This window comes from Caloenas nicobarica, chromosome 3 (genome assembly GCF_036013445.1).
Source record: "Caloenas nicobarica isolate bCalNic1 chromosome 3, bCalNic1.hap1, whole genome shotgun sequence".
Lineage (NCBI taxonomy): Eukaryota > Metazoa > Chordata > Aves > Columbiformes > Columbidae > Caloenas > Caloenas nicobarica.
In genome coordinates, this window is record NC_088247.1 from 70,799,440 (window position 1) to 70,821,189 (window position 21,750).

General features: G+C 37.5%; 1 protein-coding gene across 5 annotated transcripts in view; it reads right to left on the reverse strand.

Moving 5' to 3' along the window:
- The window catches only part of UTRN (utrophin), a 378,237-nt gene that overhangs the window by 69,874 nt on the left and 286,613 nt on the right, over positions 1-21,750 (reverse strand). For all 5 annotated transcript variants that reach the window (XM_065631423.1, XM_065631424.1, XM_065631422.1 and 2 more), the window contains 4 exons: positions 14,831-15,099; positions 12,359-12,505; positions 10,808-10,886; positions 5,507-5,567 (listed from right to left, as the gene is read on the reverse strand). In XM_065631423.1, coding sequence (XP_065487495.1) covers positions 5,507-5,567; positions 10,808-10,886; positions 12,359-12,505; positions 14,831-15,099 — 556 coding nt within the window. The remainder of the gene's footprint in view (positions 1-5,506; positions 5,568-10,807; positions 10,887-12,358; positions 12,506-14,830; positions 15,100-21,750) is intronic.

A 21,750-nucleotide genomic window follows, 5' to 3' on the forward strand; every position in this document is an offset into this window, starting at 1 on the left:
CACAGTGGTTTATCTAGATACCATTTGTTTTGGGTGGGTTTTTGTTGTTGTTTTTAATTTTTTTGTTGTTGTCAGGCTTTGTTTTGGTTTAAAGCCCATTAGAAAATACGGGTTGGTGGTGAAAAAGAGTTGGCATAATGCATTGCAAAGTTAATGTGTATTAGGGGTTGGTGGAGCAATTTATATGCAGATACTTTAAAACCCCTCCAGAGAAAATGTACTACCACATTTCTTTATTAGAACACGAGGATCAGCAAAGGAACTGGTAACTGAAGAAACTCTCAAAAACTGAAACCTGTATTATCTCTTTCTGCAAATTATAATGTGTTTTTTCTTCTAAGAGAAATATTTCTTAATACTTCTAAGAATGGGAATATGGATATAACTAGATTAAGAAAAAAATATTAAGTTTCTTAGTTCCATTAGTTCTATCTCTCTCCACTTTACAGGCATAAACCAAGAAAAGACTTCATGAACAGTATTGAAAAAAATGGAGAACCAGAAAGCATTCTATATTCCCATTCAACATAAAGCTGAACATGATATAAGAGGTGATAAAACGGGATTTTTAAGATGGTGATGCCAGCTGCTTTGCAGGATTACAGAAAAGTATCTGAGGTGACTACAGAGTTTGATATCGATCAATTTAATGATTACACCAAGAAATTGCTCTCCTATGTAATGCCCTGCATGAAATTAAGCTCACGGTGATCCTTTCTGTATTACCCTTTTGTTTCTTCTGCACAGTACAAATCTCTAATAATTTATAGCATTGGAAGGTACACAGCTAAAGAACATTTAAATCACAGTTAAAAGAACAACAGTGAGAAGTGCCAGGGTAATTATGTTTTCTGCACATTCCTTTCAGTTCATCGTTGTGTACACATACGCAGGCACATCGCGAGAAGAGCCAGAGGCCACGAATGCATTGCAAAGAGCAAGTTTTATTTTAGTTACCTCTCTACTGGGGGATCTCTGAAGTCACACCTGAGCTCCCAGGCAGAGGTGACACAAGCAGGGACGCAGGCGCTGGTCAGTTCAGCCCTGCTGGAAGATCACTGGGCCTGCTGAGCTCGCCTGGATTTCAAGGCTTCAGGCAGGCGCAGCCTCCCGCTCTTTCTCACAACAAAGCAGGAATCTCAGACATGGTGATAAGGTGCCCAGAGTTTCTCACAGGCCTATGTTATCTAACACAGAGGTTCTACTCATCAAGCACACAAGGTCAGTAAAACAATTAGTGTGATGTATGTGCTTTTTCTACAGACAGGTGCAAGTCACTTTGAGCGTATTTACATTTAACTAACCTCCTCGCCAAATCTTCCGCTACGTTCCCATACAATCGTGCACTCCTCAAAGATGTTTAACGATCATACATGTTGTCTCCTTTATTCTTCTGTTTCTCTTAAGTGCTCTGTAATACAGGCTTCCCTTTCTTCATTTTCAGTTATAGAGGCCAAGCATGTATTACTTGTGTGATTCAAACAGTTATAAGAGAATAGTAGTAGAAAACTCTCCTTACTAAACCAACGTCCTTTGCAAACCAATCTATGAAATATGTACTCAATGGCAACTTTGCCAAATCTTTTGACCAAACTTCATGCTTTTATTACCAAAAGTGCATTAGTAAATACTGTACCTGCTGTGCCGTATCCACCTGCATACTGCTCATTAGTCTCATTCTCTTTTAAAAAATAAAGACTAAGCTTTTTTTTTTTTTAACAGCATTGAAATTTTACAGGTTCAGGTTTTCTTTGAATTGTACTGCAACAGAGAAGACTCAGACTATAGAAATAAAAAAAATTATATCAATTGTCATTAAGAAAAAAATCAAACGAGGCAAAAAGGACTAAATAAAATCATATCAACAGGAGCAAAGACATTTGGCAAATTTGGTTTACATAGGAAGACAATTCAAGACTAGAAAAGAGACAGGCTAAATCATGTGCATAGGTTCAGTTCAACCAAATATCTGCCATAGCACAGGGAGCACACACCTTGATAAACCTGGGCTCAATGAGTTATAAATCCTTCTTCCAGCCAAGGAGAATAGACACTCCTTTCCAAAATGGCCCAAACCCAGACTGTCTCTGTCTCAACTTACGGGGCAGAGGAGTTTGTGCACTGGCTTTTTAATCTTTCACATGCTTGCATTACGACTCCAGAAAGGGTGGACATGCCAGCTGTTAGTAAATAGGGTGGGAAGAACAAACTACCCTCTAAAGCCACCACAGTGTGCTGGCACACTAAGGACGTCTTTCTGTGAGACAGTTCTCTCTGTGCATGTAAGCACAAGTTCCCTCTGGCATCAGGAGGCAAACAGAATAAATGCTGTTCAGCTGAAAATACAGATGTCTTGCATCATTTTGACGTTTTCCTTACAGATTCATTGCTATCTAAAGTGCTCTCTCCTGTCTTCTCGGCTGCAGTTCCCTAATTTTTTTTTTTTTTTAACTCCATTCTCATTCTCCATGTGTAATAAAACTGTGAAGAGTGCAATATTATTTTTAAAATACTAATCCTAACAGAAGTACAACTACATCATCTTCTACAGCGATGTAATTTCTAAATATTTTACATTTCTCATTCAAGGAAACTCACAAAAAGCAATTAAAATGAAGTATAGGTATAAATTTATGGTTGTCTAAGAACAGTGTATATTCTTATTCAGAATTAAAGTAGCCTGATTTCAATTAGCTTTTATTTCCTTTCAAAATTAATTTTAAATTCTTATTTTTAGCCACCGATTATTGAATCATACTTGTATTCTCCTGTTTATCTTCTTTATCCCATAAAATGAACAACTAGTACCTTAAACTTCCTCTCTGAACATACAAGTCTTGCTGTAAAAACAGTAAATGTAATTGCTCTCAAATGATAGAGTTATAGAGACTCCTCATAACTGTTCCTTCTACTTGTGTTGTGTTTTACATCAAAGGTGCTTTGTTCAAAGATGTTAGCACAATTAAACAAAAAAGTAAGAAAATTAAGTTAATCTTTGCCTCTTTCCCAGAATTTCTTTATATAAACAGCCACCATTAAATCCGGTTGACTGTTCTCTTGAATTGTATTACAAAAGCTCATTTAATCACTCCAATCAAACAAGTTTTTGTGTCAGCATAATTTTCTTCTCTTCTTTAAACTATATCTGAAATTAGAGAATTAACAAAGATTTAAAAGAATATTTAAAGCTAAGAGTACTCTCCAGTCTGATCATACCAAAGCAAATGAAGTTCAGAATCCATTCTTTCCTGCTGTATTTTCCACAACTCTGTGCTTTAAGTACTGAAGTTTAGACGTGCAAGCAGTAAGAAATGAAGGAAACTGCCAGGGTCAGTCCGCTTGTCAGACTGTGGAGCTACTGAAACTCACCTTCTTTGAGATCCAGTAGTTAACTCTGTTGACTTCATTATCAAAGTAAAAGAGTGGTCTCTGCTTCTATAAAAACCTTGGATCCTCAGAGGACTTGAGCTACACTCCTGCCCCTTTATCAAATTTCTTGCTCAAGACCATTAAAACAATTTCTGAGAGATGCCAGGGTTTCTTTCTCAGCCCTGACTGGTTTCATTCCCCAATTGAGCTCCAGGGCAGTGCACAGTATCAGTGGACATTTTGCCACCAAGTTGTGTGCTTGAAGGATTGCACCTAGTGCACACACTGGAAAGACTGACTTTCTTCTGAACTAGTCATGATAAAAAATATTCTCAAAACCAGAACTTGGGCTGAGGTGGGGTAATAGAGATGGCCAGAAACTCAAAAAAAAAAAAAGTATTATGATGTATGAAAAAATGATATGCATATGAAATATTCAAGTTAAAAAATTTTTTGCTTTGCTCAGCACAGATCAGAAGCTTTAATCTTTGTCTATCTGTTGTGATGGTAGGACTATCTATCCTACATCTATCCTCAAACATTGAATGTATTTGGGAGCTCCACAGTCCCCTCCAACAGGCCAACTCGCACCTGGTGAACACTCCCAACATCAGCTACCAGCTCAGACCAGGTAGAGCAGGAACGTGAATTGCCATCTTTCAACACTCACTAAGAACATACCCACAAAAAAAGAAGACTGTTTCAGGATAGTTTTCCCCTTGCTCTCTGTAGTTCGATACTTCAGCATTTTTTTTTTAATTACCACTGTAGGTGTGAACATTTTAATGGTACTGTTGTCTGAGTCTGGGCAGTCAGTGTGCTCCCACAACCAGCCTCTGCCCTCTCCTCTCCCACTCAGGGCTGCGGGAGGAACCTCTCTCCTCCAGCATGTCACCGCTTTCTGCTGCCTCCTGCAAAACTTTTCAGCAGAGGTGCAAATGCTTTTATAGAGAATTCAAGGATTTTCACAGTAGGTTTTTCCTTTTTCTAGTTACCTACCTAGACCCTTTTAAAAAAATTAATCTTTATATCACAGTTTAAAAACAACTGTCACACCTCAAGAATGATGACAACAGGTTTGATCAACATAGATTCACCATTATCTGCTATTCAAAGCTCTCAAGCACTCAAACTGTTTGAAGTAAAAAATGCAGCCCTCAGATTTACAATAGAGCAAAATGAAATAATACAAAGTCATCATTGATGTTCTTTGAGAATGAATTACCTGCAGGTCCAATGCATAGTCATCCTATGGACCTAAACAGCTATTTTTTTTCAAATTCAAACTGATAACATTTTAACACAGATTTTCTTCAGTCTATAATGAGCTACTCTGCATTTGGCTTACTATACACTACACCTTCCTAAAATTTCATTTACCTCTCTGCCAAAAAGCTATCCTTCTCTCAAAGCTGGAATCTTGACCTTTAAAGTACTGGCAAACTGTACATAAATAAATGCTGATAGAATAAGAAAACTCAAGTTAAAGATTGCTCTGAGTAGAATACATAAAAATCTCCATACCTCCATGACTACATATTTCTTAATATTTTAAAAATAAATATCTCAACCATTCCTCTTAGTAACCAAGGTGTTTGTATATTTTTTTGGTCAATATTTATGTTAATTTTACATTTACATTACCATCAAGCACTAAAAACTTCAATAAGGAAAATGGCAGAAAGACAATGAACGCATGTCTATTTCTGAAGAAATTTTGCAGAAAGTGATGAATGGGTTCTAGAGATATTAGTCACCACTGTTCTGCTATAGGTTATATACTTTGAATTTTTAAATACATTATGTATTCAGTTTTTTTCCCTTCAATCTGGATAAGCCACACACATAAGAACAAGCCTAGCTTCAATACCGACACTATTACACTGGAGCATCTCTGCTGCTTCCTATCTGTTTGAGTAGGGTTTTTAGGTAGGGTTTGTCATAGATCTCTTTTTCATATTTCTAAATTATACAGTATGTAAAGCAATAAACATGAAAATATATAGTATACGCAGCATAATAGTATGTGGAGAAATTCTTGATAACATTTCTAGTTACTACTTAGTGTTTTTCTGCCAGGTTATAGTGATAAGAGTCTCTGTTATGCCTAAGGAAAAAAGAAACAAAGTAGACTTACTTGATATAATAGGGCACTTTGTTATGTGAAACCGATCTCTGCCATGGAAACTGTACTGAGGCTGAGGAAATGAAGAGAAGGTAATGATTAGAAAGCACCTGTCAAATAAAAAAAAAATCTAACTATATTTTATTTATTTTATAGTTAAAACAGTTACATTAAATGGAAACAATTAAAATTTCCCAGACAACTTCCAGTAATTAGAAAATCAGCTGGAGAAAACTACAGTAATCTATCAAGATGACTCTAGGCATCTTTTTAGTGCCAAGCTGGAAATAAAACAAATGTGGTGATTCTATTTCAAAGAAGAATAATAAATTCTGAGCAAGCAAGCTATCCATCCAGGGAAAATGGAGACACTGTTTTTCCTTCCTCCATAGAATTATTATCAGTTTAAGTTTTGAAAATAAACACTTCTATAACTACAATTAATACTCTGCAGCGGAACAAAAGGAGGAATATCAACCTTATTATTATGAGTTACAACCCTTAGCTCCTATTTGCAACTCCAATTAATTCCGATGAACACTGTGTAATCAACAAGAAAGGCATTAAAACCTCTGGACAGTGGTAGTCTCTGCAGTATTTATGCCAAGTCTGATACACCAATAGATATCATCCATAACATCAGGAAGCCTTCTACGCATGGAGTTGCAAAAGGCACAAAGTCACTCATGACACAACTCTGCTTATCTAAAGATCCTGAGAGATAAAAGGGGAAAAACTGTTCAGGCCAACAGGACTGCTAGAGTACTGCTTAAAAGCAGCTCTTTACTGAAGAACCATAGGTACGTACATGTCCTACCAGAAACTACCAGTGCCTGGTTCTTTAGGGTTTCATCATAGAAGAAACTCACTTCACTAGGTTCACTGTAGAAGCAGAGATTGAAAGATCAGGTAGGAATAACTGATCCTTACAACGGGATGCATTTATACTGTACACATATGCCAACACTTCCAAGACAGAGTGCCTATACTCTTAGGTGCTAACAGCCCTGTTCAAAAGCCTGGTAAAATGAGACACAGTTTTGATCCACATTGGATTTCATGTAATTAAACTCTCAATTCATGTAATTTTCTGGAAGCATGGCCCACATCCCTCTTCGGAAAAAAAATAAATCCATTTGAAAGTAATTTACTCTTCTTCCCCTAAGATCTCTCTTTGCTGCAGCAAAGACCTACAGGCCACGTGAGCCCCACAGGTTGAAGCTGCTGTGGAGAGAGGCAGGTCTCGCCCTAATCCCAGCTGGCTGTTCCCTGAGCAGTTTCACGGCTGTGACCTCTTCCTGGACCACACAAAATTTCATGGCTTATCATTTAAGAAACATTCATGTACTGAAAGACAAATTAACTAGGAAGAATATTTGAGAACCTACAGGAACCAAGTAAACCATATTATTCACTGGAAAAAAAAACGAGAAAAATCCATGTGTCTATTTAAAGAAGAAAAAAACATTTTCAGTAAAGAGGCATGTAGTTAACCTGGTGAAGAAAAAAAATATAGTAAAGGCTAAATGCTGAAGTAGAGGTAGTTAAGTTAAAAATAATCCTTAATCATACATAACTCTGAAAAAAAAAATAAAAAAGAGAAGGAGAAAGCAGGAAAAGGAGAAAGCAGGAGAAGGAGAAAGCAGGAGAAGGAGATGGAGACAGAGACAAAGATGAAAGAGAGAGAGAAAAAAAGAGAAAAAGAAAAGAAAAAAAAAAATCAACCAGATAGGCAAAGGCAACCATCAACTTTAGAGTTTCATGCTTCGGTGTTCCAATTTGGCACCTGTGGTAGCTCTGGTCCTACTACACTAGTTTTGCCAGTTAACTAAGAAGAAAAATGTGGCCACGGTTTGCTTAGGTACTATTTCTGTCCTATGACAGACTGCAGATATTCTACGCCAACACGGATACGGACTAAGCAACCTAACAAATTAAATTGTTAATTATTATGGACTAAGTCATATTGTATTTGTTTAGGAAAAGTCTTTCTAAAAACATTGCCTGTTCTCTGCTGCAAGAAACTCTGCAAAATGAAATTTCCATTCTTTCTTTTAAAATCAGTTTCTCAATGAAAACTGAACAGAGTAGTTATTAATTCTGGCACTCACTAGCAGGCCTGCAGATATTAGTAGGACTGGACACCACTCAGAGATGCTTTGAGCAAGCCACTTGGAAACCATGGCTATTTGTTAGGGAACGTGTGGAGTCAGCAGTCCATGGATGTTCATGGATTCTTCTAAGAAAACATACAAGAAACAACAAAGAGGAGTGGATCTTGGGCCTTAGAAAACAAATGAAATACAGAAAAAAACAAGTTATTGTTTCCAAAAGCAGGAGACAGCAAACCAATCTTTTTGAAAAGAATAATAGATTATAAGGATTTTTCATCTTTATCCTTATTAGGGATGTGTAAAATGTACTGATCAGTAACTAAATTGCAAGGAGCAGAAAAGGCACTGAAAGAAAGAGTCTGCCTAATACTGACAGAAGGGAATAAAACAGCTCAGAAAAGAGAGGAATCATAGACTGTAGTGGCCTTCTGATACTGCTTTACCTCAGCCTTCTGTTGCAGGACATTTTAGGATAGGCCAATGTCATATTGTTCACTAGTCTTCACAAATATCCTGAAGCACTTTCGTAGCGAAGGTCTGGATGAAGCCATGTAAAAACTCCAATGGCAGCATTACATGCTGCACTGTGTCTTTTCAGTAGAGATACATTACTAGCCACTGCAGAGGTGAAATCACTGGATTAAGGGGTCTGGAATCAAGGTGCTAGACAATCTCATCTAGGCTCCCTTTCCCATGAAACCAGATGGTCTTTTGAGGTCTCTTCCAACATGGGCTATTCTGTGATTCTATCCAATAAACAAGTAGAAACAGGTGTTTTGCTAGGAGAAATTACTGATTAAATGACAATTTGGATCTAGTCAGCTGAAAATGCTGTGACAGCAAACTATGGTGTCATGTTAGGATTTGGAGGAAGAGTAATATATAGGTCAGATAAATTTAAAACAGCTGCTCTCAAATAAGCACAGATAAAAAACTGTCCTCTTATTCAGAAGTGCAACTTCAGCGATAAAGATTCACACAAGACATACATATCATATCAGTTTTAGGAGTCTGAGGCTATTTTATTCAGACTACCACTCTACTTGATTCTCATAGTTAGAAGTCATTTATGGCTGCTAAAAAGGTTTGAAAAATTTGATTTAGAATACACACGATTTCAATCTGTCAGGGTAAAACCCTCATTTTTCCAGATTTAATGATTTTTTTATTACTTTCCTTTTGAAGTAACTGACCCTGACTTTCATTTAACAGGCTTTATATATAAAGTTGCACATATTAAGTTCTGTAACTCTGTCTAGTTTAAGCTCTTAAAACAGATTTTTTTAAGAAGTTTTTGCTATAGTTTGTGTGGGGAAGGAGGCTGGTTGTTTTAAACAAATAATTTAAATTGATAACTGCATATTATTTGGTTTTACAGGACTGTGGTTCTTGGCTATAGCTCTTTGTGGTATCTACCAACACGCATTCTAGAAACTTTCCCTTCTTGACTCTTGTATGTAACATAAACCAAGTGTCCCCTTAAGCCAGGAGAAAATACTCTAAGTGAGGCTGAGGCATGCTGATAAGGTGATACATAGCCTCTTTGGACATAATTCTATGACTGTTTTATCCAGTAACGAAGCCAGTTCACAACTCACTCAGTCTTGTGAATGTAATTATTTGTTGTGTAAGCCAAATCAAGGAAATGATCCAGGTCAAGGCAAACAAAACCAGCCAGTAGTGGGGTTTGGGGTTTTGGTTTGTTGGGTGTTTTGGTTTGGTTTGTGTTTTTTTTGAACATTTGCATTGGTCCAGGTAAGAGAAATGAACAACTTTAACACTGACACAGGAGTGAAGTCAGGAACTTCTCAAACAAGCTAGAGTAGGGGAAACTGCATCTTCTCTATGATGCTTCCTAGTCTGTTTTTATTACACAGACTAGACTGACTACTCTCCCAAACAGTGTATCTGGAATTTTTCAACAGTGCTAAAGGTACCACTCTATTTTCTTTTTAGAAAATTATTACATGGTGTACTGTCAAGGTTACGAGTTTGAAATTGGAAGGGCTACAAAACCACTGTGGCAACACTATGTGGCATTTTAAATGGAGTTAAAAAAAAAATCACATACTTTTAAAGTTGTTTGTTTGTTCTCTCAATTTAAAAAATGGACAAAGTGGGTCCAGGAAATGTTATTTTGAATAACAGAGGTAATATTTTAAACACGCTGCATCTTGTTTACTGTGATGTTTACTGAAAAACTAGTTGTCAATTTAAAATAAGAACATGGTTGTCACATAACTCCAGAAGAAATAAAGTTCTATTTATTGTTTTAAATTATATTAGCTGTTTAGCTGTACAGTGACATACAGCACTTAGGAATCTCTGGGACACAGCTGCTCATTTTTATATTCACTTTTCAACTCTTGCAATGATTTAATCTTTATTATTGAAGTCCTCAGTCAAAAACTAGAGAGGCTAACACTTTGTATCATGAGTTCTACTGATGGCAGATAGGCTAGAATGTCAGAAAATCAACATGGATCTTGATATCAAAACCTATCTATCTGTAACAAATACGTCAAATGAGAACAAGGAAGCAAAAACATCTGCTTTTGGTCTCTTAGTATATGGGATGTCACAGGCTTACACCTCTAAAATTTTCACTAAACCGAAAAAGATGCGAAGGTAGGTCTCAAGAGGAAGTGGTGCAGATTTGTTTTCCCCACGCCTTTATCTGAAGTTTCAGGAGTATGCCATGAAGCCTTTTAATTAAAAAAAAAAAAAGATATCCATGTAGTTCTTCCTTTGTGTCTTCCCAGCAAGGGTGGAAGCAGAAGGAAAGTGAAGACAGAGGTAAGCACGGCATGAGAAGGTGTGGTTATAAACATAAAGATTTTGAGGGCATGAGAAGATGTCATGAACACAAAGATTTTGAGCGGATGAGAAGATATGGTTACGAACACAAAGATTCTGGAACAGTGACACATCAGCCTTTTCAGCAAACGAAGAACAAAGAATAAAGCAACCAGAGGCACAACCGTAACTCAGAAATGTATTGCAGTGATCCCCAAGGGAAGTACACCAGTGAGAATGTCAGTGGAGTTAGGAAGATGAAACAACTCCACAAAACCAGGGAAGTAGATAACAACATGGAAGAGGAACTTCCTCAGGCCAAAGGGAAACCTGGAATACAGAGCAGCCGGTTTTTGAGAAAGCCATCATATCCTGCATGCATCTATTAATTCAAGGAACTTACTGGAAAGAAAGTGCTGTGATGCAGGCCCAAAATCTCGGTGTGCTTCCTGTAACTGTTTAAGGCGATCCTCTACAGATACCTACACATAAACACACGTACACAAAATTTACATTGCATTTAGTTTGTAACACCAGGACCATGATAATAAACACACTTGTTTACATAAATTTTTAGTTAAAGAAATTTAAGTCGTCTGTGTGTCATAGCTCTTATTTGACATCCAGCTATTCATGGCTACTTTTTTCTTTCATTTGCTTGATGAAAGTCATGTTCATATCTTGCAGTGTTCTTGTGCAAGAGCTGCAGATCAATAATGAACAATAGTATTTCAATGAACAATAGTATTTCAAAAATATGGACTCAATTTGAAATCACTATATCTTCAAAATTGGGTCCATCTAGTGACTATAGCCAACTGCTGAAGTTTGTGATCCCCTCCCGACCCTTCTGTTGTCCAAATTTGCACAGTCAGGAGGTTTCTGATTGTATTTTGATCTCACAGCTGCCTTTCCAGAATGGAACTGTTTTGGAAAATACCACTTCACTGGCATCAACTCACATGACCTGAAACTCCACTAGTACACACAGCAGTAGTTTGCCTGCTTAATGGTTACTTAACTCAATTTGAGAGGACACATACACAAAACCAAACAAAACCAGCACTGCCAAATTACATTAGTAAAGGTAAAGGCTGATATGACACATTAATAGTTTTGCCTCTCAGGAACGACTAATTCAAAACTACTAGGCCAGAAGATGATGCCCAGATTTTGAAAATTCGCTACCCTCAGCTAGAGAGGTGACATATCCTCCGTCCTTCCCGCAATTCTTTCAGACACTTAATATCACCCTTAGAAACCAGGTAAAGAAGCTGACTCACAATAAGTATCTCCTACCCAAAAAAAGAGTAAGGAAGCGTAAAACCTGATAAATGAACTTAAACTGATGCAAGAAACTTAATTAAACCATTCACTATGAAAATCTGCATGAGTTTGAACTGTAATCGGGCACATTGATTTATCTTTCTCAGACTGTTTAAGCCCAATAATCGTAACTAAGCAATATGAATCCCATAGCATACCCTCTTCTGTTGTATAACGCTAAATGTGCTATTGCTCACATCTTGTTATAGCTCTGCTAATACTTTAAGTGAAATTCCCTGCAGAAACTAAACAGTCAAAACTGAAATAAAACAGCTTTCACAGGAGCTGGAAACACCATAGAAATATGTACACCAGTTTTCAGTAACAATGATTTATGCAGTAAAAATACTGCTATAATACATACAAAATGACATGTAGCAATAGTTCCCACTAGTCTCCAGAGACTGATGCAGTCTCCTGAGAGAGTAAACTGCTGAGACAGGTTGAAAGGAAAAGCTTTTGGTCAATACACAGAAGGAAAGACAGCTACCTTTGTTGCTTGGGTACCACTAAATGAACACCTTAAGGACAGAAATAATGAACAAATGGTAATAACTTATCTTTTAAGAGAACAGAAGAGAGTGAGAAGCATTCTCCCCCCTCCCACTCTACACATTCAGAAGGATACCTGTAAAAGTTTCCACCGCATATTAAGATCATCCAGTTGACGAGACATCTTTAATGATGGATAAAGGTCAAGTGGAGACAGCTGACTGGACAAATCATTCACTGTTTTAACTTTCAAGTTGATGGGGGCAATTTCTTCTCTAAATGCCTAAAAAAGTAAGCAGCATACATTTATGTCCAATGGATATCTGAACAGCACAAAAGACACTGTAAACTCAAAATGGTGCTGACTTGCCCAACGTGGCAGCTTGTGCTAAACAATTGTACACAACTCAGCTCTTCAGCAAAGAAAGTTCACTCAGTTCAATATTGTTATTAACTCCTTCATATCCACCCTTAGAGGAAAACAATATGAAATTTACTCAAATGTCCATACCCAAATTGCGCCCCTAAAACAATTTAAGTAAGGTTTTTAGTGGTGCCATAGGGCTTTAGAGCTTTTCTTTCCAAAAAGAGATGTGCAATGCTCCAACAGAAGCTTTAGCAGTACAGAGTCTGTCAAGCACTCTTAAGAAAAAAACATGTTCAGTAACTACAGTTGTCCAGTATTAAGCAGCTGACAAAAATTCAATTTAAAAACTATTATTGAATTAGCAAAGCATGAAGGAATGTATCTTTTAAAGGAAAAGGAATACGACGTTTTACCTGATTAGAACTGTAGAGCAGAACTATTACAATGATTAAAAAGAAGAAAAAGGTTTATTGAATCAAACGGAACTTAATACGGTATTAAGACGAAATTGATACAAGTTTTAGTTACAGCTGAAAGGATGCATCAAGTGTCTTTCTTGCTGTGAGCAGTTAATTGTTCAGTCCTATAAACGGCTTGATTAAACATGATGAAACAAGCCAACAACAACTGGAAAAAAAATCTTTTCTTTGGACATTTCAACTATTTACCTCCCTCCAAAACCTCTATCATCAGGCTCAGAAACAAAAGGCACCTACTGGCAAGAATGAAGCATTTGGCTTCTGGACAGCCAGCAAGTCCCTAGCACATCAGCAGATGTTTCATTTTTTCCATAGCCATGAAAATCTAAAAGACTTTGCTTTACTCTTCTTTACAGAAAACATCATCAATATCCAACAAATAGTTTCTAAACATGAGAACAGAGTTATTCAGCACCAACATCTTAGTGCTTGTTTTAGTATCTATATTAAAATGGAAGAGAGAGAGGAATAGATGCATTACTGTTCTCCTATCAGTTGCAGTCTGGATATAAATCAGCTTTGATGCTTTTGTTTTAAAGATGTTGTTTCCATTAAACATGCAAGTAACACCAAAATTTGGACAATAAGGATGCTTACATTGATACATGCGAAAAAAGGCAGCCCTGTGTTAATTACATATGAGCCCACAGCCTGCGTATACATAGAGTATTTGAGGTGGCCCTTCATTCTTCTAACATCCCATGCTGAAGACATGGATGGTCAGGTACATAATCCCAGGGTCCCCTAATGTTTTGCCATATTAATTCTTGAGCTTAAAAACTGAAAAGTTGTGTGTGTGAAACAAGCTTGGTGATAACTGCTAAATTTGCCTGAAACAACAATCTCCTCTACCTACATGTTCATAGCCACATGTTCTCCTGGAATCTCCAACATTCAGGCACTCCTACAGGCATTGTGCTGTCTCCAGTCAACTTCCTTGGACAATGTTAGTTATCAGAAGGTAATTCCTTCTTTGGGGCATTCTGCATTACTGGGTCCCTACCCAACCAATGTAGCTAAGCAGGAGACAACTACTACCCATCATGAGCAACCATGTCTTGAGGTACTGAGCCCTGCATGGGTGGCCTGGAACCCCACCTGCAAGAATCGGTATGGCCATGATAACATTGTACAGTAGCATGCGTTGTCTTTGAAATAATCCTAAAGAGAAACCAGGCTAAATTAAAAGCAAATACAAATTCTCACTCATACCAGCTTAAATAGACAATACACGTGTGAAGTTTGTGGAAGTTAAGGAACGTAAATTAAAACTATGTATATACTTATTTTTCTGAGAAGAAAGTTACACATGATGGTCAAACACAACTGACAGCTCACCACTATCAAAAGGAGGGGAGCCTACTGTCAACTGCCAGGATGATGGCTGACTCAGTTCACTCGTACTCCAGTGCCTGGACAAAGCTTCAAACACACCCATGCACTAACTATGGATTAGACAGTATTTCTAGGAGGGGAATATTTAAATCCCAGAACAGATTTTTTTTTCATTTAATGAGTATTATGTTCCATACACATCAGTATCTTGCTGATCACATGTGCTTATGCAGTCACAGTTGACACGGCGAATGTGGCACAGTTCTGAACTTTCTTTGAGACCTCAGATCTAGTCTTTCAAGAGCACTTTAAACTGTATATGGGAATTTAAGTATACAATGTATATATATATATGTTAATATCTCATGTGATTAGAGGTAGTAGAATGGAGGGGTCTGAATCTCAGGCTAAATATTTCCACACTTACTGTAGTTTTCTCGATGTGATCTGGTAATGAATCTATAAGCAAGTCTCCCACAGGTTTCCAGCTATTCCTCACGTTTTCAGCCTCCTTCAAGTCAGCATCAAGATCATCCATGGCACACTGCAAGTCTTTCAGTTTTTCTAATGCTTTGTCCACTTGCTTCTGCCAGATACTGGCACTGGCATTTAGGTTCTCCCATTTCTCTTTTACCTCTGATGACTGCTTACGCATAGCTTTGGCAATCTTCATGGCTTTCTCCTCAGGGGTCAACTCTGCAGAGGGAAACAACAGTTACACTGTTTATTTTTTCTCTTATTCATGTCTAGTTAAACAGGCGATGCTCCTGACATACACGCTCAAGACAATCAGTAAGTCCAGAGTCAACTGATAATTTATTTCAGTAGGTACAAGGTTGAAGAAAGTACACCTTGCCATAACTGAAATAAACCTTAATCACTTCTGATGACAAAATAAAGCTTGATGAGAAGACAGGAAACTATTCTGGACTTCCATGTATTATGATATGGGCAAAGTAAATGCAGCTTACGGCTGTTTCATTTTTGGGGGCATAGGGGGAGGAAAGAAAGGATCATTCTTCATGGAAACTGCAGTAGGGAACCTGGGGAACACTTCATGTAGAAAGAACAGATGATTTCTGCAATCCAGTCAAGGGGTCTACAAATAAGAGAGCACACTGTCTTTCCTGGGTCTTCAATTTGAGACTGAATCAGATGGAGACGGTCAGAAGCTAAAACGAAACATTACACTCACTAATCTGGGAGTTGCTCGCTTAGGAGAGGAAGGTGAGGGGGGAACATGTAAAAAAAATGGGGGAGGAGGAAGCTTTTTGCTTTTCTAAGGCTCAATGAGTGTTGAAGTAAATGCACTGTTGTTGTTGGAAAAGTTCTCTTACTGTGCCTTTGGCGATGTAACTATTGTTCCATAGTACCCAATACAGAAAAGCACACTGCAAATAATTAATTAAAAAAAAAAATCATTAACATATATTTCATTTGTAGATAAGAAAAGCAGGCATGTTTTTCCCAGATGTAAAAGTAATAGCAAGATGTTTGGGTTAAAACCAGAGTTTCTGCCAACCAATTACAAATATTTATTTTAAGTTTTTTCGAATCTTGCTAGGCCTTATCAGTCTTGATACATGCTAGACTACAAATATTAGAAAAGTATTCAGCAACACAATCCAGGCTCCATCTGAGAAACAAACAAACAAACACACACCAACCCTCAATGCACGTTTTGCATTTTAATTGGTGGTGCAGGGGTAGAGGATGTTGCCAAATGACCAAACATTGCCCAAAAGCACAAGGCAACTTGCAAAGGAGCAATGAGGAGAAAAAAGTACCACCACTAGTAACCAGAGGAGAACAGGAGGCGAGGACAATCAAGAGCCAACATCATCAAAGGGAGAGAAATACCTAGGCTGCAGGTTGCAGAGCAGCATGTTTAACTTCTAGAATTAGAAAAGCTCTTCTAAAAAACAGAGACCCATTTGATAAAAAGAGTAGAGGTGAGGGACACAAAAGAAATTTTGAGCTTGGCAAAATATTTCAGTGACTTGCTGGGTGTCATAAGCTGTCACACGAGAGCACCACTCACACACCCTCTGCCTGCAAAGGCAGAAGCTAGCCAGGCTTAGGAGCACCACAATGGCAAGAGGGTATTTGAGAAGAGGAATTTGGGAAGGAACAGGTGTGACAAAAGCCTGCAATGCGAAGGAATATAAATTATGTATGTAGCTCTGGGATATAGGGACATGGCAGTAACACACAATTTGCAATACTGACAGGCCAGAATAAAGATGAAGACCAAAGATAGGCTATGATAAATTGTATCTTGTCTCTGGAATTCCAGCAACTCACAGTAGAACAAATGACATCATAGGACACCATAGTTCTGGGATGATCTCTACCCCAAGCTTTCCAACAGATTTTAGAAAAAAAGGAAAAGAAATAAAGCTTAATTTCTAAGCAAAAAAAAAAAAAAAATCCAACAAACAAAACCAAACCCCAAACAAACAAAAAACCAACCACCAACTCTTTCAGATAAAAACTGTTGTTTTAAACAAAAAACAACAGCTACAAATTGCTTACGTAAAGATATCAAAGAAGTTGTCAATGATAGTAATTTTGGAACTATTCACCATTAAGAATGATGATATACCATCGGTGAATGAATGAGAATCCACTACATTCCAGTGACAAAAGGGCTGCAAACAATCTAGAAGCCAAGCTAAATTGCAGCATGCAGGAAAGCTGCACCTGGTGGTAGTTTAGTATCACAGGATACACTTCAGAGACCCTGATAACACTATAGGTTGAGGGCTACCCGGCTTTAGGAATGAAAGCTGCAGGTCTTTAAATGGAGATTAAGGGAGCACTTTAGAGTTGTAACAATTTACACAAGGAAAAGGAACACGGAACTTCGCTTAAAGGGGACAGAAAATTGCAGACCCAGTGGAGAAAGTCTCTTTTGTTGGCATCTTGAACATGTAAATATAGAGGACATTATACCAAGAAACTGGACTAAGTTATATATAAGGAAAGCTGCAATCTGCTATTTTTCTCCAGCATCATGGACTTGCATCATCCTTTACCTGTTACCAGAGCCAAACCCTACCAATTCTGCATAAAAGAGTAGAAAGTTGGAAGGGCTTAATAGTTCTAAACTAGATTATTGGTAGATCATTTAAAATGCTGAGTCACTTTACAAGGAACATGATGAAAGCTAAGAGCTGAAAATCTTGGTTGTCTATAACTGTAGTGACACAGTGGATTTGATGAGTGCGTCTCACTCCAGTAGAAGCAATATGGAAAAAAGTGGCTGTAGCAATAAATGGGAACAGAAGAGAACAACAGCCTGACTTGTCCAGCTAAAACAAGGCAGCTTTACACATGACAGACTAGTTGCGTATTTTGGGAGGGAAAAAAAATTCAGATTGACTGGAGTGATACAAGTATCCTAACACAACTGAAAATCGAAACAACTTTTAAGACCATTTGTCAAATCAGTGTCGTTGCGCAGGTGTATCTGCCGCATAGCTTATTTGACAAATACTAATTCATTGCAAGACTGTTTTATTTTACAGAAGCCTTGGAAGTGCTTGTAAACTTGCCCTAAAGAGACATTAACTAGGGAAAGAAAGGCAAACACACATTTTTATGAGCTAGAAAGCCATTCAGCATCTATTCATTTAAGAGAGAAATACATCTTGTATAACTTCATGTTTACCTAACTTATTAATGACCAACAGATTACTTTTTTCAAGCAGATAACATGTTCTCCAAGATACTGGTTGCATAGCATAGAATTGTAAACCTCAAAAAAAAAAAAGAAGTCTTAACAGTGAGAATTTTCTTCTATGAGTTTGAAATTCCTTTCACCAGTTTGTTGTTAGATACTCTGAAAGAATTCCTTTTTCCTGTGAAAAAATGCTACACAGTCAGCAGCTGCTCAGAAAGTGAGAAAAGCCTATATTCACCAGACCATCTGTTTACCAGAGAAGATGCACTGACCTTGCAGTCAGGGAGAAAGAGCAGTTGGGGGGGAACCAAAACACCTCTGCTGCTGTAGTGGAAAAAAAATGATTTTAATAAGTAAGTTTTGTCACTAACAAAACAATGAAAGCACCAACAGCTTTTCTGTGTCTCTAGCAGAGACAGAGTGCCACGGAAGGAAAACTTTCACACCTGAACTTTACAGCATATAGCTTCCTTACATGCTTACGTATATGGAGAATACTTACCCAGGAAATCTACCAGCGAAGAAAATTCTTCTTGCTTAATAATTTGCTTTAGATCTCTTAAACTATTCTTGGCTCTAGCAATTCTGATTCTAAGCAACTTTTCTTTATCCTCATCATGTGGACCTGAACTAGAGATCTCTTTCCATCTTGCACATTTACATTAATTTCCTTTCGCTTTCGCTATATACTTAGTAAAATACACTAGAATTGGAGCTGACTTCATCTCCCCTCCCTCTCCCATTACGTCAAACATTGTCTATTCCTTGGTTCATTCAATCTTTGCAGCAAAAATCAATGGGTATCAGAGCACTGTAATCACTATGAACACTTTCAGAGCATTTGAACAGACACAGTGGCACATCATCAAACTCCTAAGCAGCAGAACCAAAAGCACTGCTATCGCTGCCTGATGAAGTCCTTAGCATCACTCCAGCAAAAGCATTCTATGAGTTTATAACAAGCTGGACAGAAAACTTACTTCTCATGGGACGGGAATAGGAAGTTCAAAGAGTAAGTAGCAACTGGTTAATGTGGAAATGTAGCAATTAGCTAGACTCCAAGCACCTGATCATGTAATCATAACCCAGTATGTCACTGTTTTCTCCTTATCAAATATCTATTGCATATGTAGCTAAGACAAAAAAGCACACTCATTTTCATCTTAGCCCATTTAGGCTTTCTTCTATCAAAACTGAAAGTTCTTCAAACCAGAGAAATAGAATTAAATAACGAATGAACAGGGAAAGTTTCTGCAGAATAGAAGACAAATCACCTTTGGTCTGCAGAAGATAGGATTGTGCAAGCAGAGAAAATGAAAGCTGTTAACTTCATGTATGATGAATCATTCTGGAAAGGGCCCCGGAGTATGGGCTCCACATAAAGATAAATGAGAACAATGCTGACAAATATACATATCCCTTAATAATGGTTGTTGGTGTTTCCCAGTGGGTGCTGGTAGGGAAGACACAGAGGGCAAAACAAAGAAAAAATACCTTCTGGTTAAAAGCGATAATTAAGTTCTCCCATAGCATCTCTCTCCAGAAAACTAGAGAACAATGCATTTATCCAGTATAACTAGTGTAATTTGTCAATATAATCAGAACAGATATAATACTTTTCACTAAAAACAAGCCGCCATTTTGTAATAAATGGTACAATCTAAAGCAAGTTCATAATACTTTTGCACAGTGAAAGTCCAAAGTTTCTGTTGCTCCAGAAACAAAAAACAGGTATGAATTCAGTTTTAGATTGCTCCTGTCACAAAACCAGAAAAATCCAAATATAACAGTACTGTTTAGCATCATCAAGCTACTACGTCTCTTTCCAACTCCCATTGAAGTGACAGCACTAATGAAGAAAAGGCTACCACCACTGTATCTTAGTTACTCTAGGCAGGCAAGGAATTAATCCTGCATTTCTTTCCAAAGCACTGCAACTTCAGATTGTAACAGGCCTTTTATTTCTTCCAAAGATCAATAAATATTTTTTTCTGACACAGCATATATGGCAGGTAGCTTCCCAGCAAGGCTGCAGGAGACAGATATACATCCCCTAACAGCATTTCAAAACAAAACAAAGGCATCTATTTTATTCCAAAGCAATACAAAACTAGAAAATAAAGACAAGTCAGGCAGCACAAATGATAGGGCTCCCTGATTTGATGGCATCCTATAACAACACAAGACTTTAAAACATCCATGTACTGAACTTTTTTTTAACCTTCTAAGCAAGTTTCCTCAGCCTGTTTTCTCCTCTATACACTTTTGGTTTAATAGTCTGCAATTTCCAGTTTGCTTTCTTGAGGCTCATTTAAAATGTTGTTGAGCTGTGTTTGCTCTAGAGTGTAAGAAAGGAATTTTCTTTCAAACAAGGTCCTAACCTTTGACATCCACCAGTCATCCACGTTGCTAGTATCCTAACTAAGGATTCTCTTACAGACAAAGATTTGCTGGTTTCTGGACTCTTTAAAATAAGGCAACGGTTAAACGTTAAGAGCATGTTTTCCACCAGGGAAGCATCCCGTATTTCAGCTAAAGCTGCACCATAACATAGCATACAAGGTCAAGACTGAATACAGCTCTGCTTATATCCTGAGGTCTTCATGGTTCAAAGACAGGAAAAAAAAAAAAAAATTAAACACTATGGCCTCATTGCCAGCCTGTTTCCAATACTCAGCTGTTAAAAATTCAGGCTTAAAACTCCTCTAAATTTGCACTCCACACCACTCAGTGAACAGAAGAACCTCCTTGAACATTACTAATATGACTCCAAGCAGGCAGCATGTAGACTCTACAGGAAGAATTTCCAGGCTTTCCTTAGGCACAATAAAACTTGTAGGGTGACTAAGATACCTATTTGGAAAGGAGAGTGATACTCAGTTTGAGATTCTCTCATGGTAACTGCATGTTTCTCTAATCTTCTGATGAAATTCTCAAATGCCACAAGTGAATGAGCTCCAACTAAAACAGAAGCAATGTTCAAAATAGTCTAAGTAGTTTCTGAGCATGATTCCACTGACCTCCAGTGGGCCATATCCTCTTCATTCTCCTAAGCACTCCTCATTTTCACACTCAAGACTTCATACTCAGCCCAGCTGCACAGCTGAGAACAAAAAACTATTTCCACCTGTATGTGACAGCTAGTGGATGGGCATAGTGGTTGGGAAGAGAAATGCTGCCTGTTGTATACTTTAGAAAACAGGAAATTGCCTATTTCCAGTCAGATCTTCCTTGCTAAGAGGAAAAATTATGGCAGAGAATGTATTTGAATGTGTTCAGTGGTAGGAAGCAAAAAAGTTTGACTTTTATTTATGTCTTAAACAGGTGAATACATTGCAGGTCTACAAGTTTAAATAAAGTATATGTATGTAATTAACTGATACCTATTAATATATTTCTCTTATTAGACAGATGTGATTTATGGGGTTTTCTAGACTTTCAATTAGAAAGAGATAACAGATGGTAAATACTTAATTTTAAATGATGTCTTTATCACAACAACCTCTACTACCAAGTAACAGCTGTCAAAGTTAGGAATCTGTGTAACAAAACCAGAAGCTACTGTTTTACAATACTGCAGACTCCTGGAAACATTCACTACTGCAGTCAGAATCACTGTAGTGACCTGTGGAAATCTGCTAGGATGTTAGTTTATGTTATCT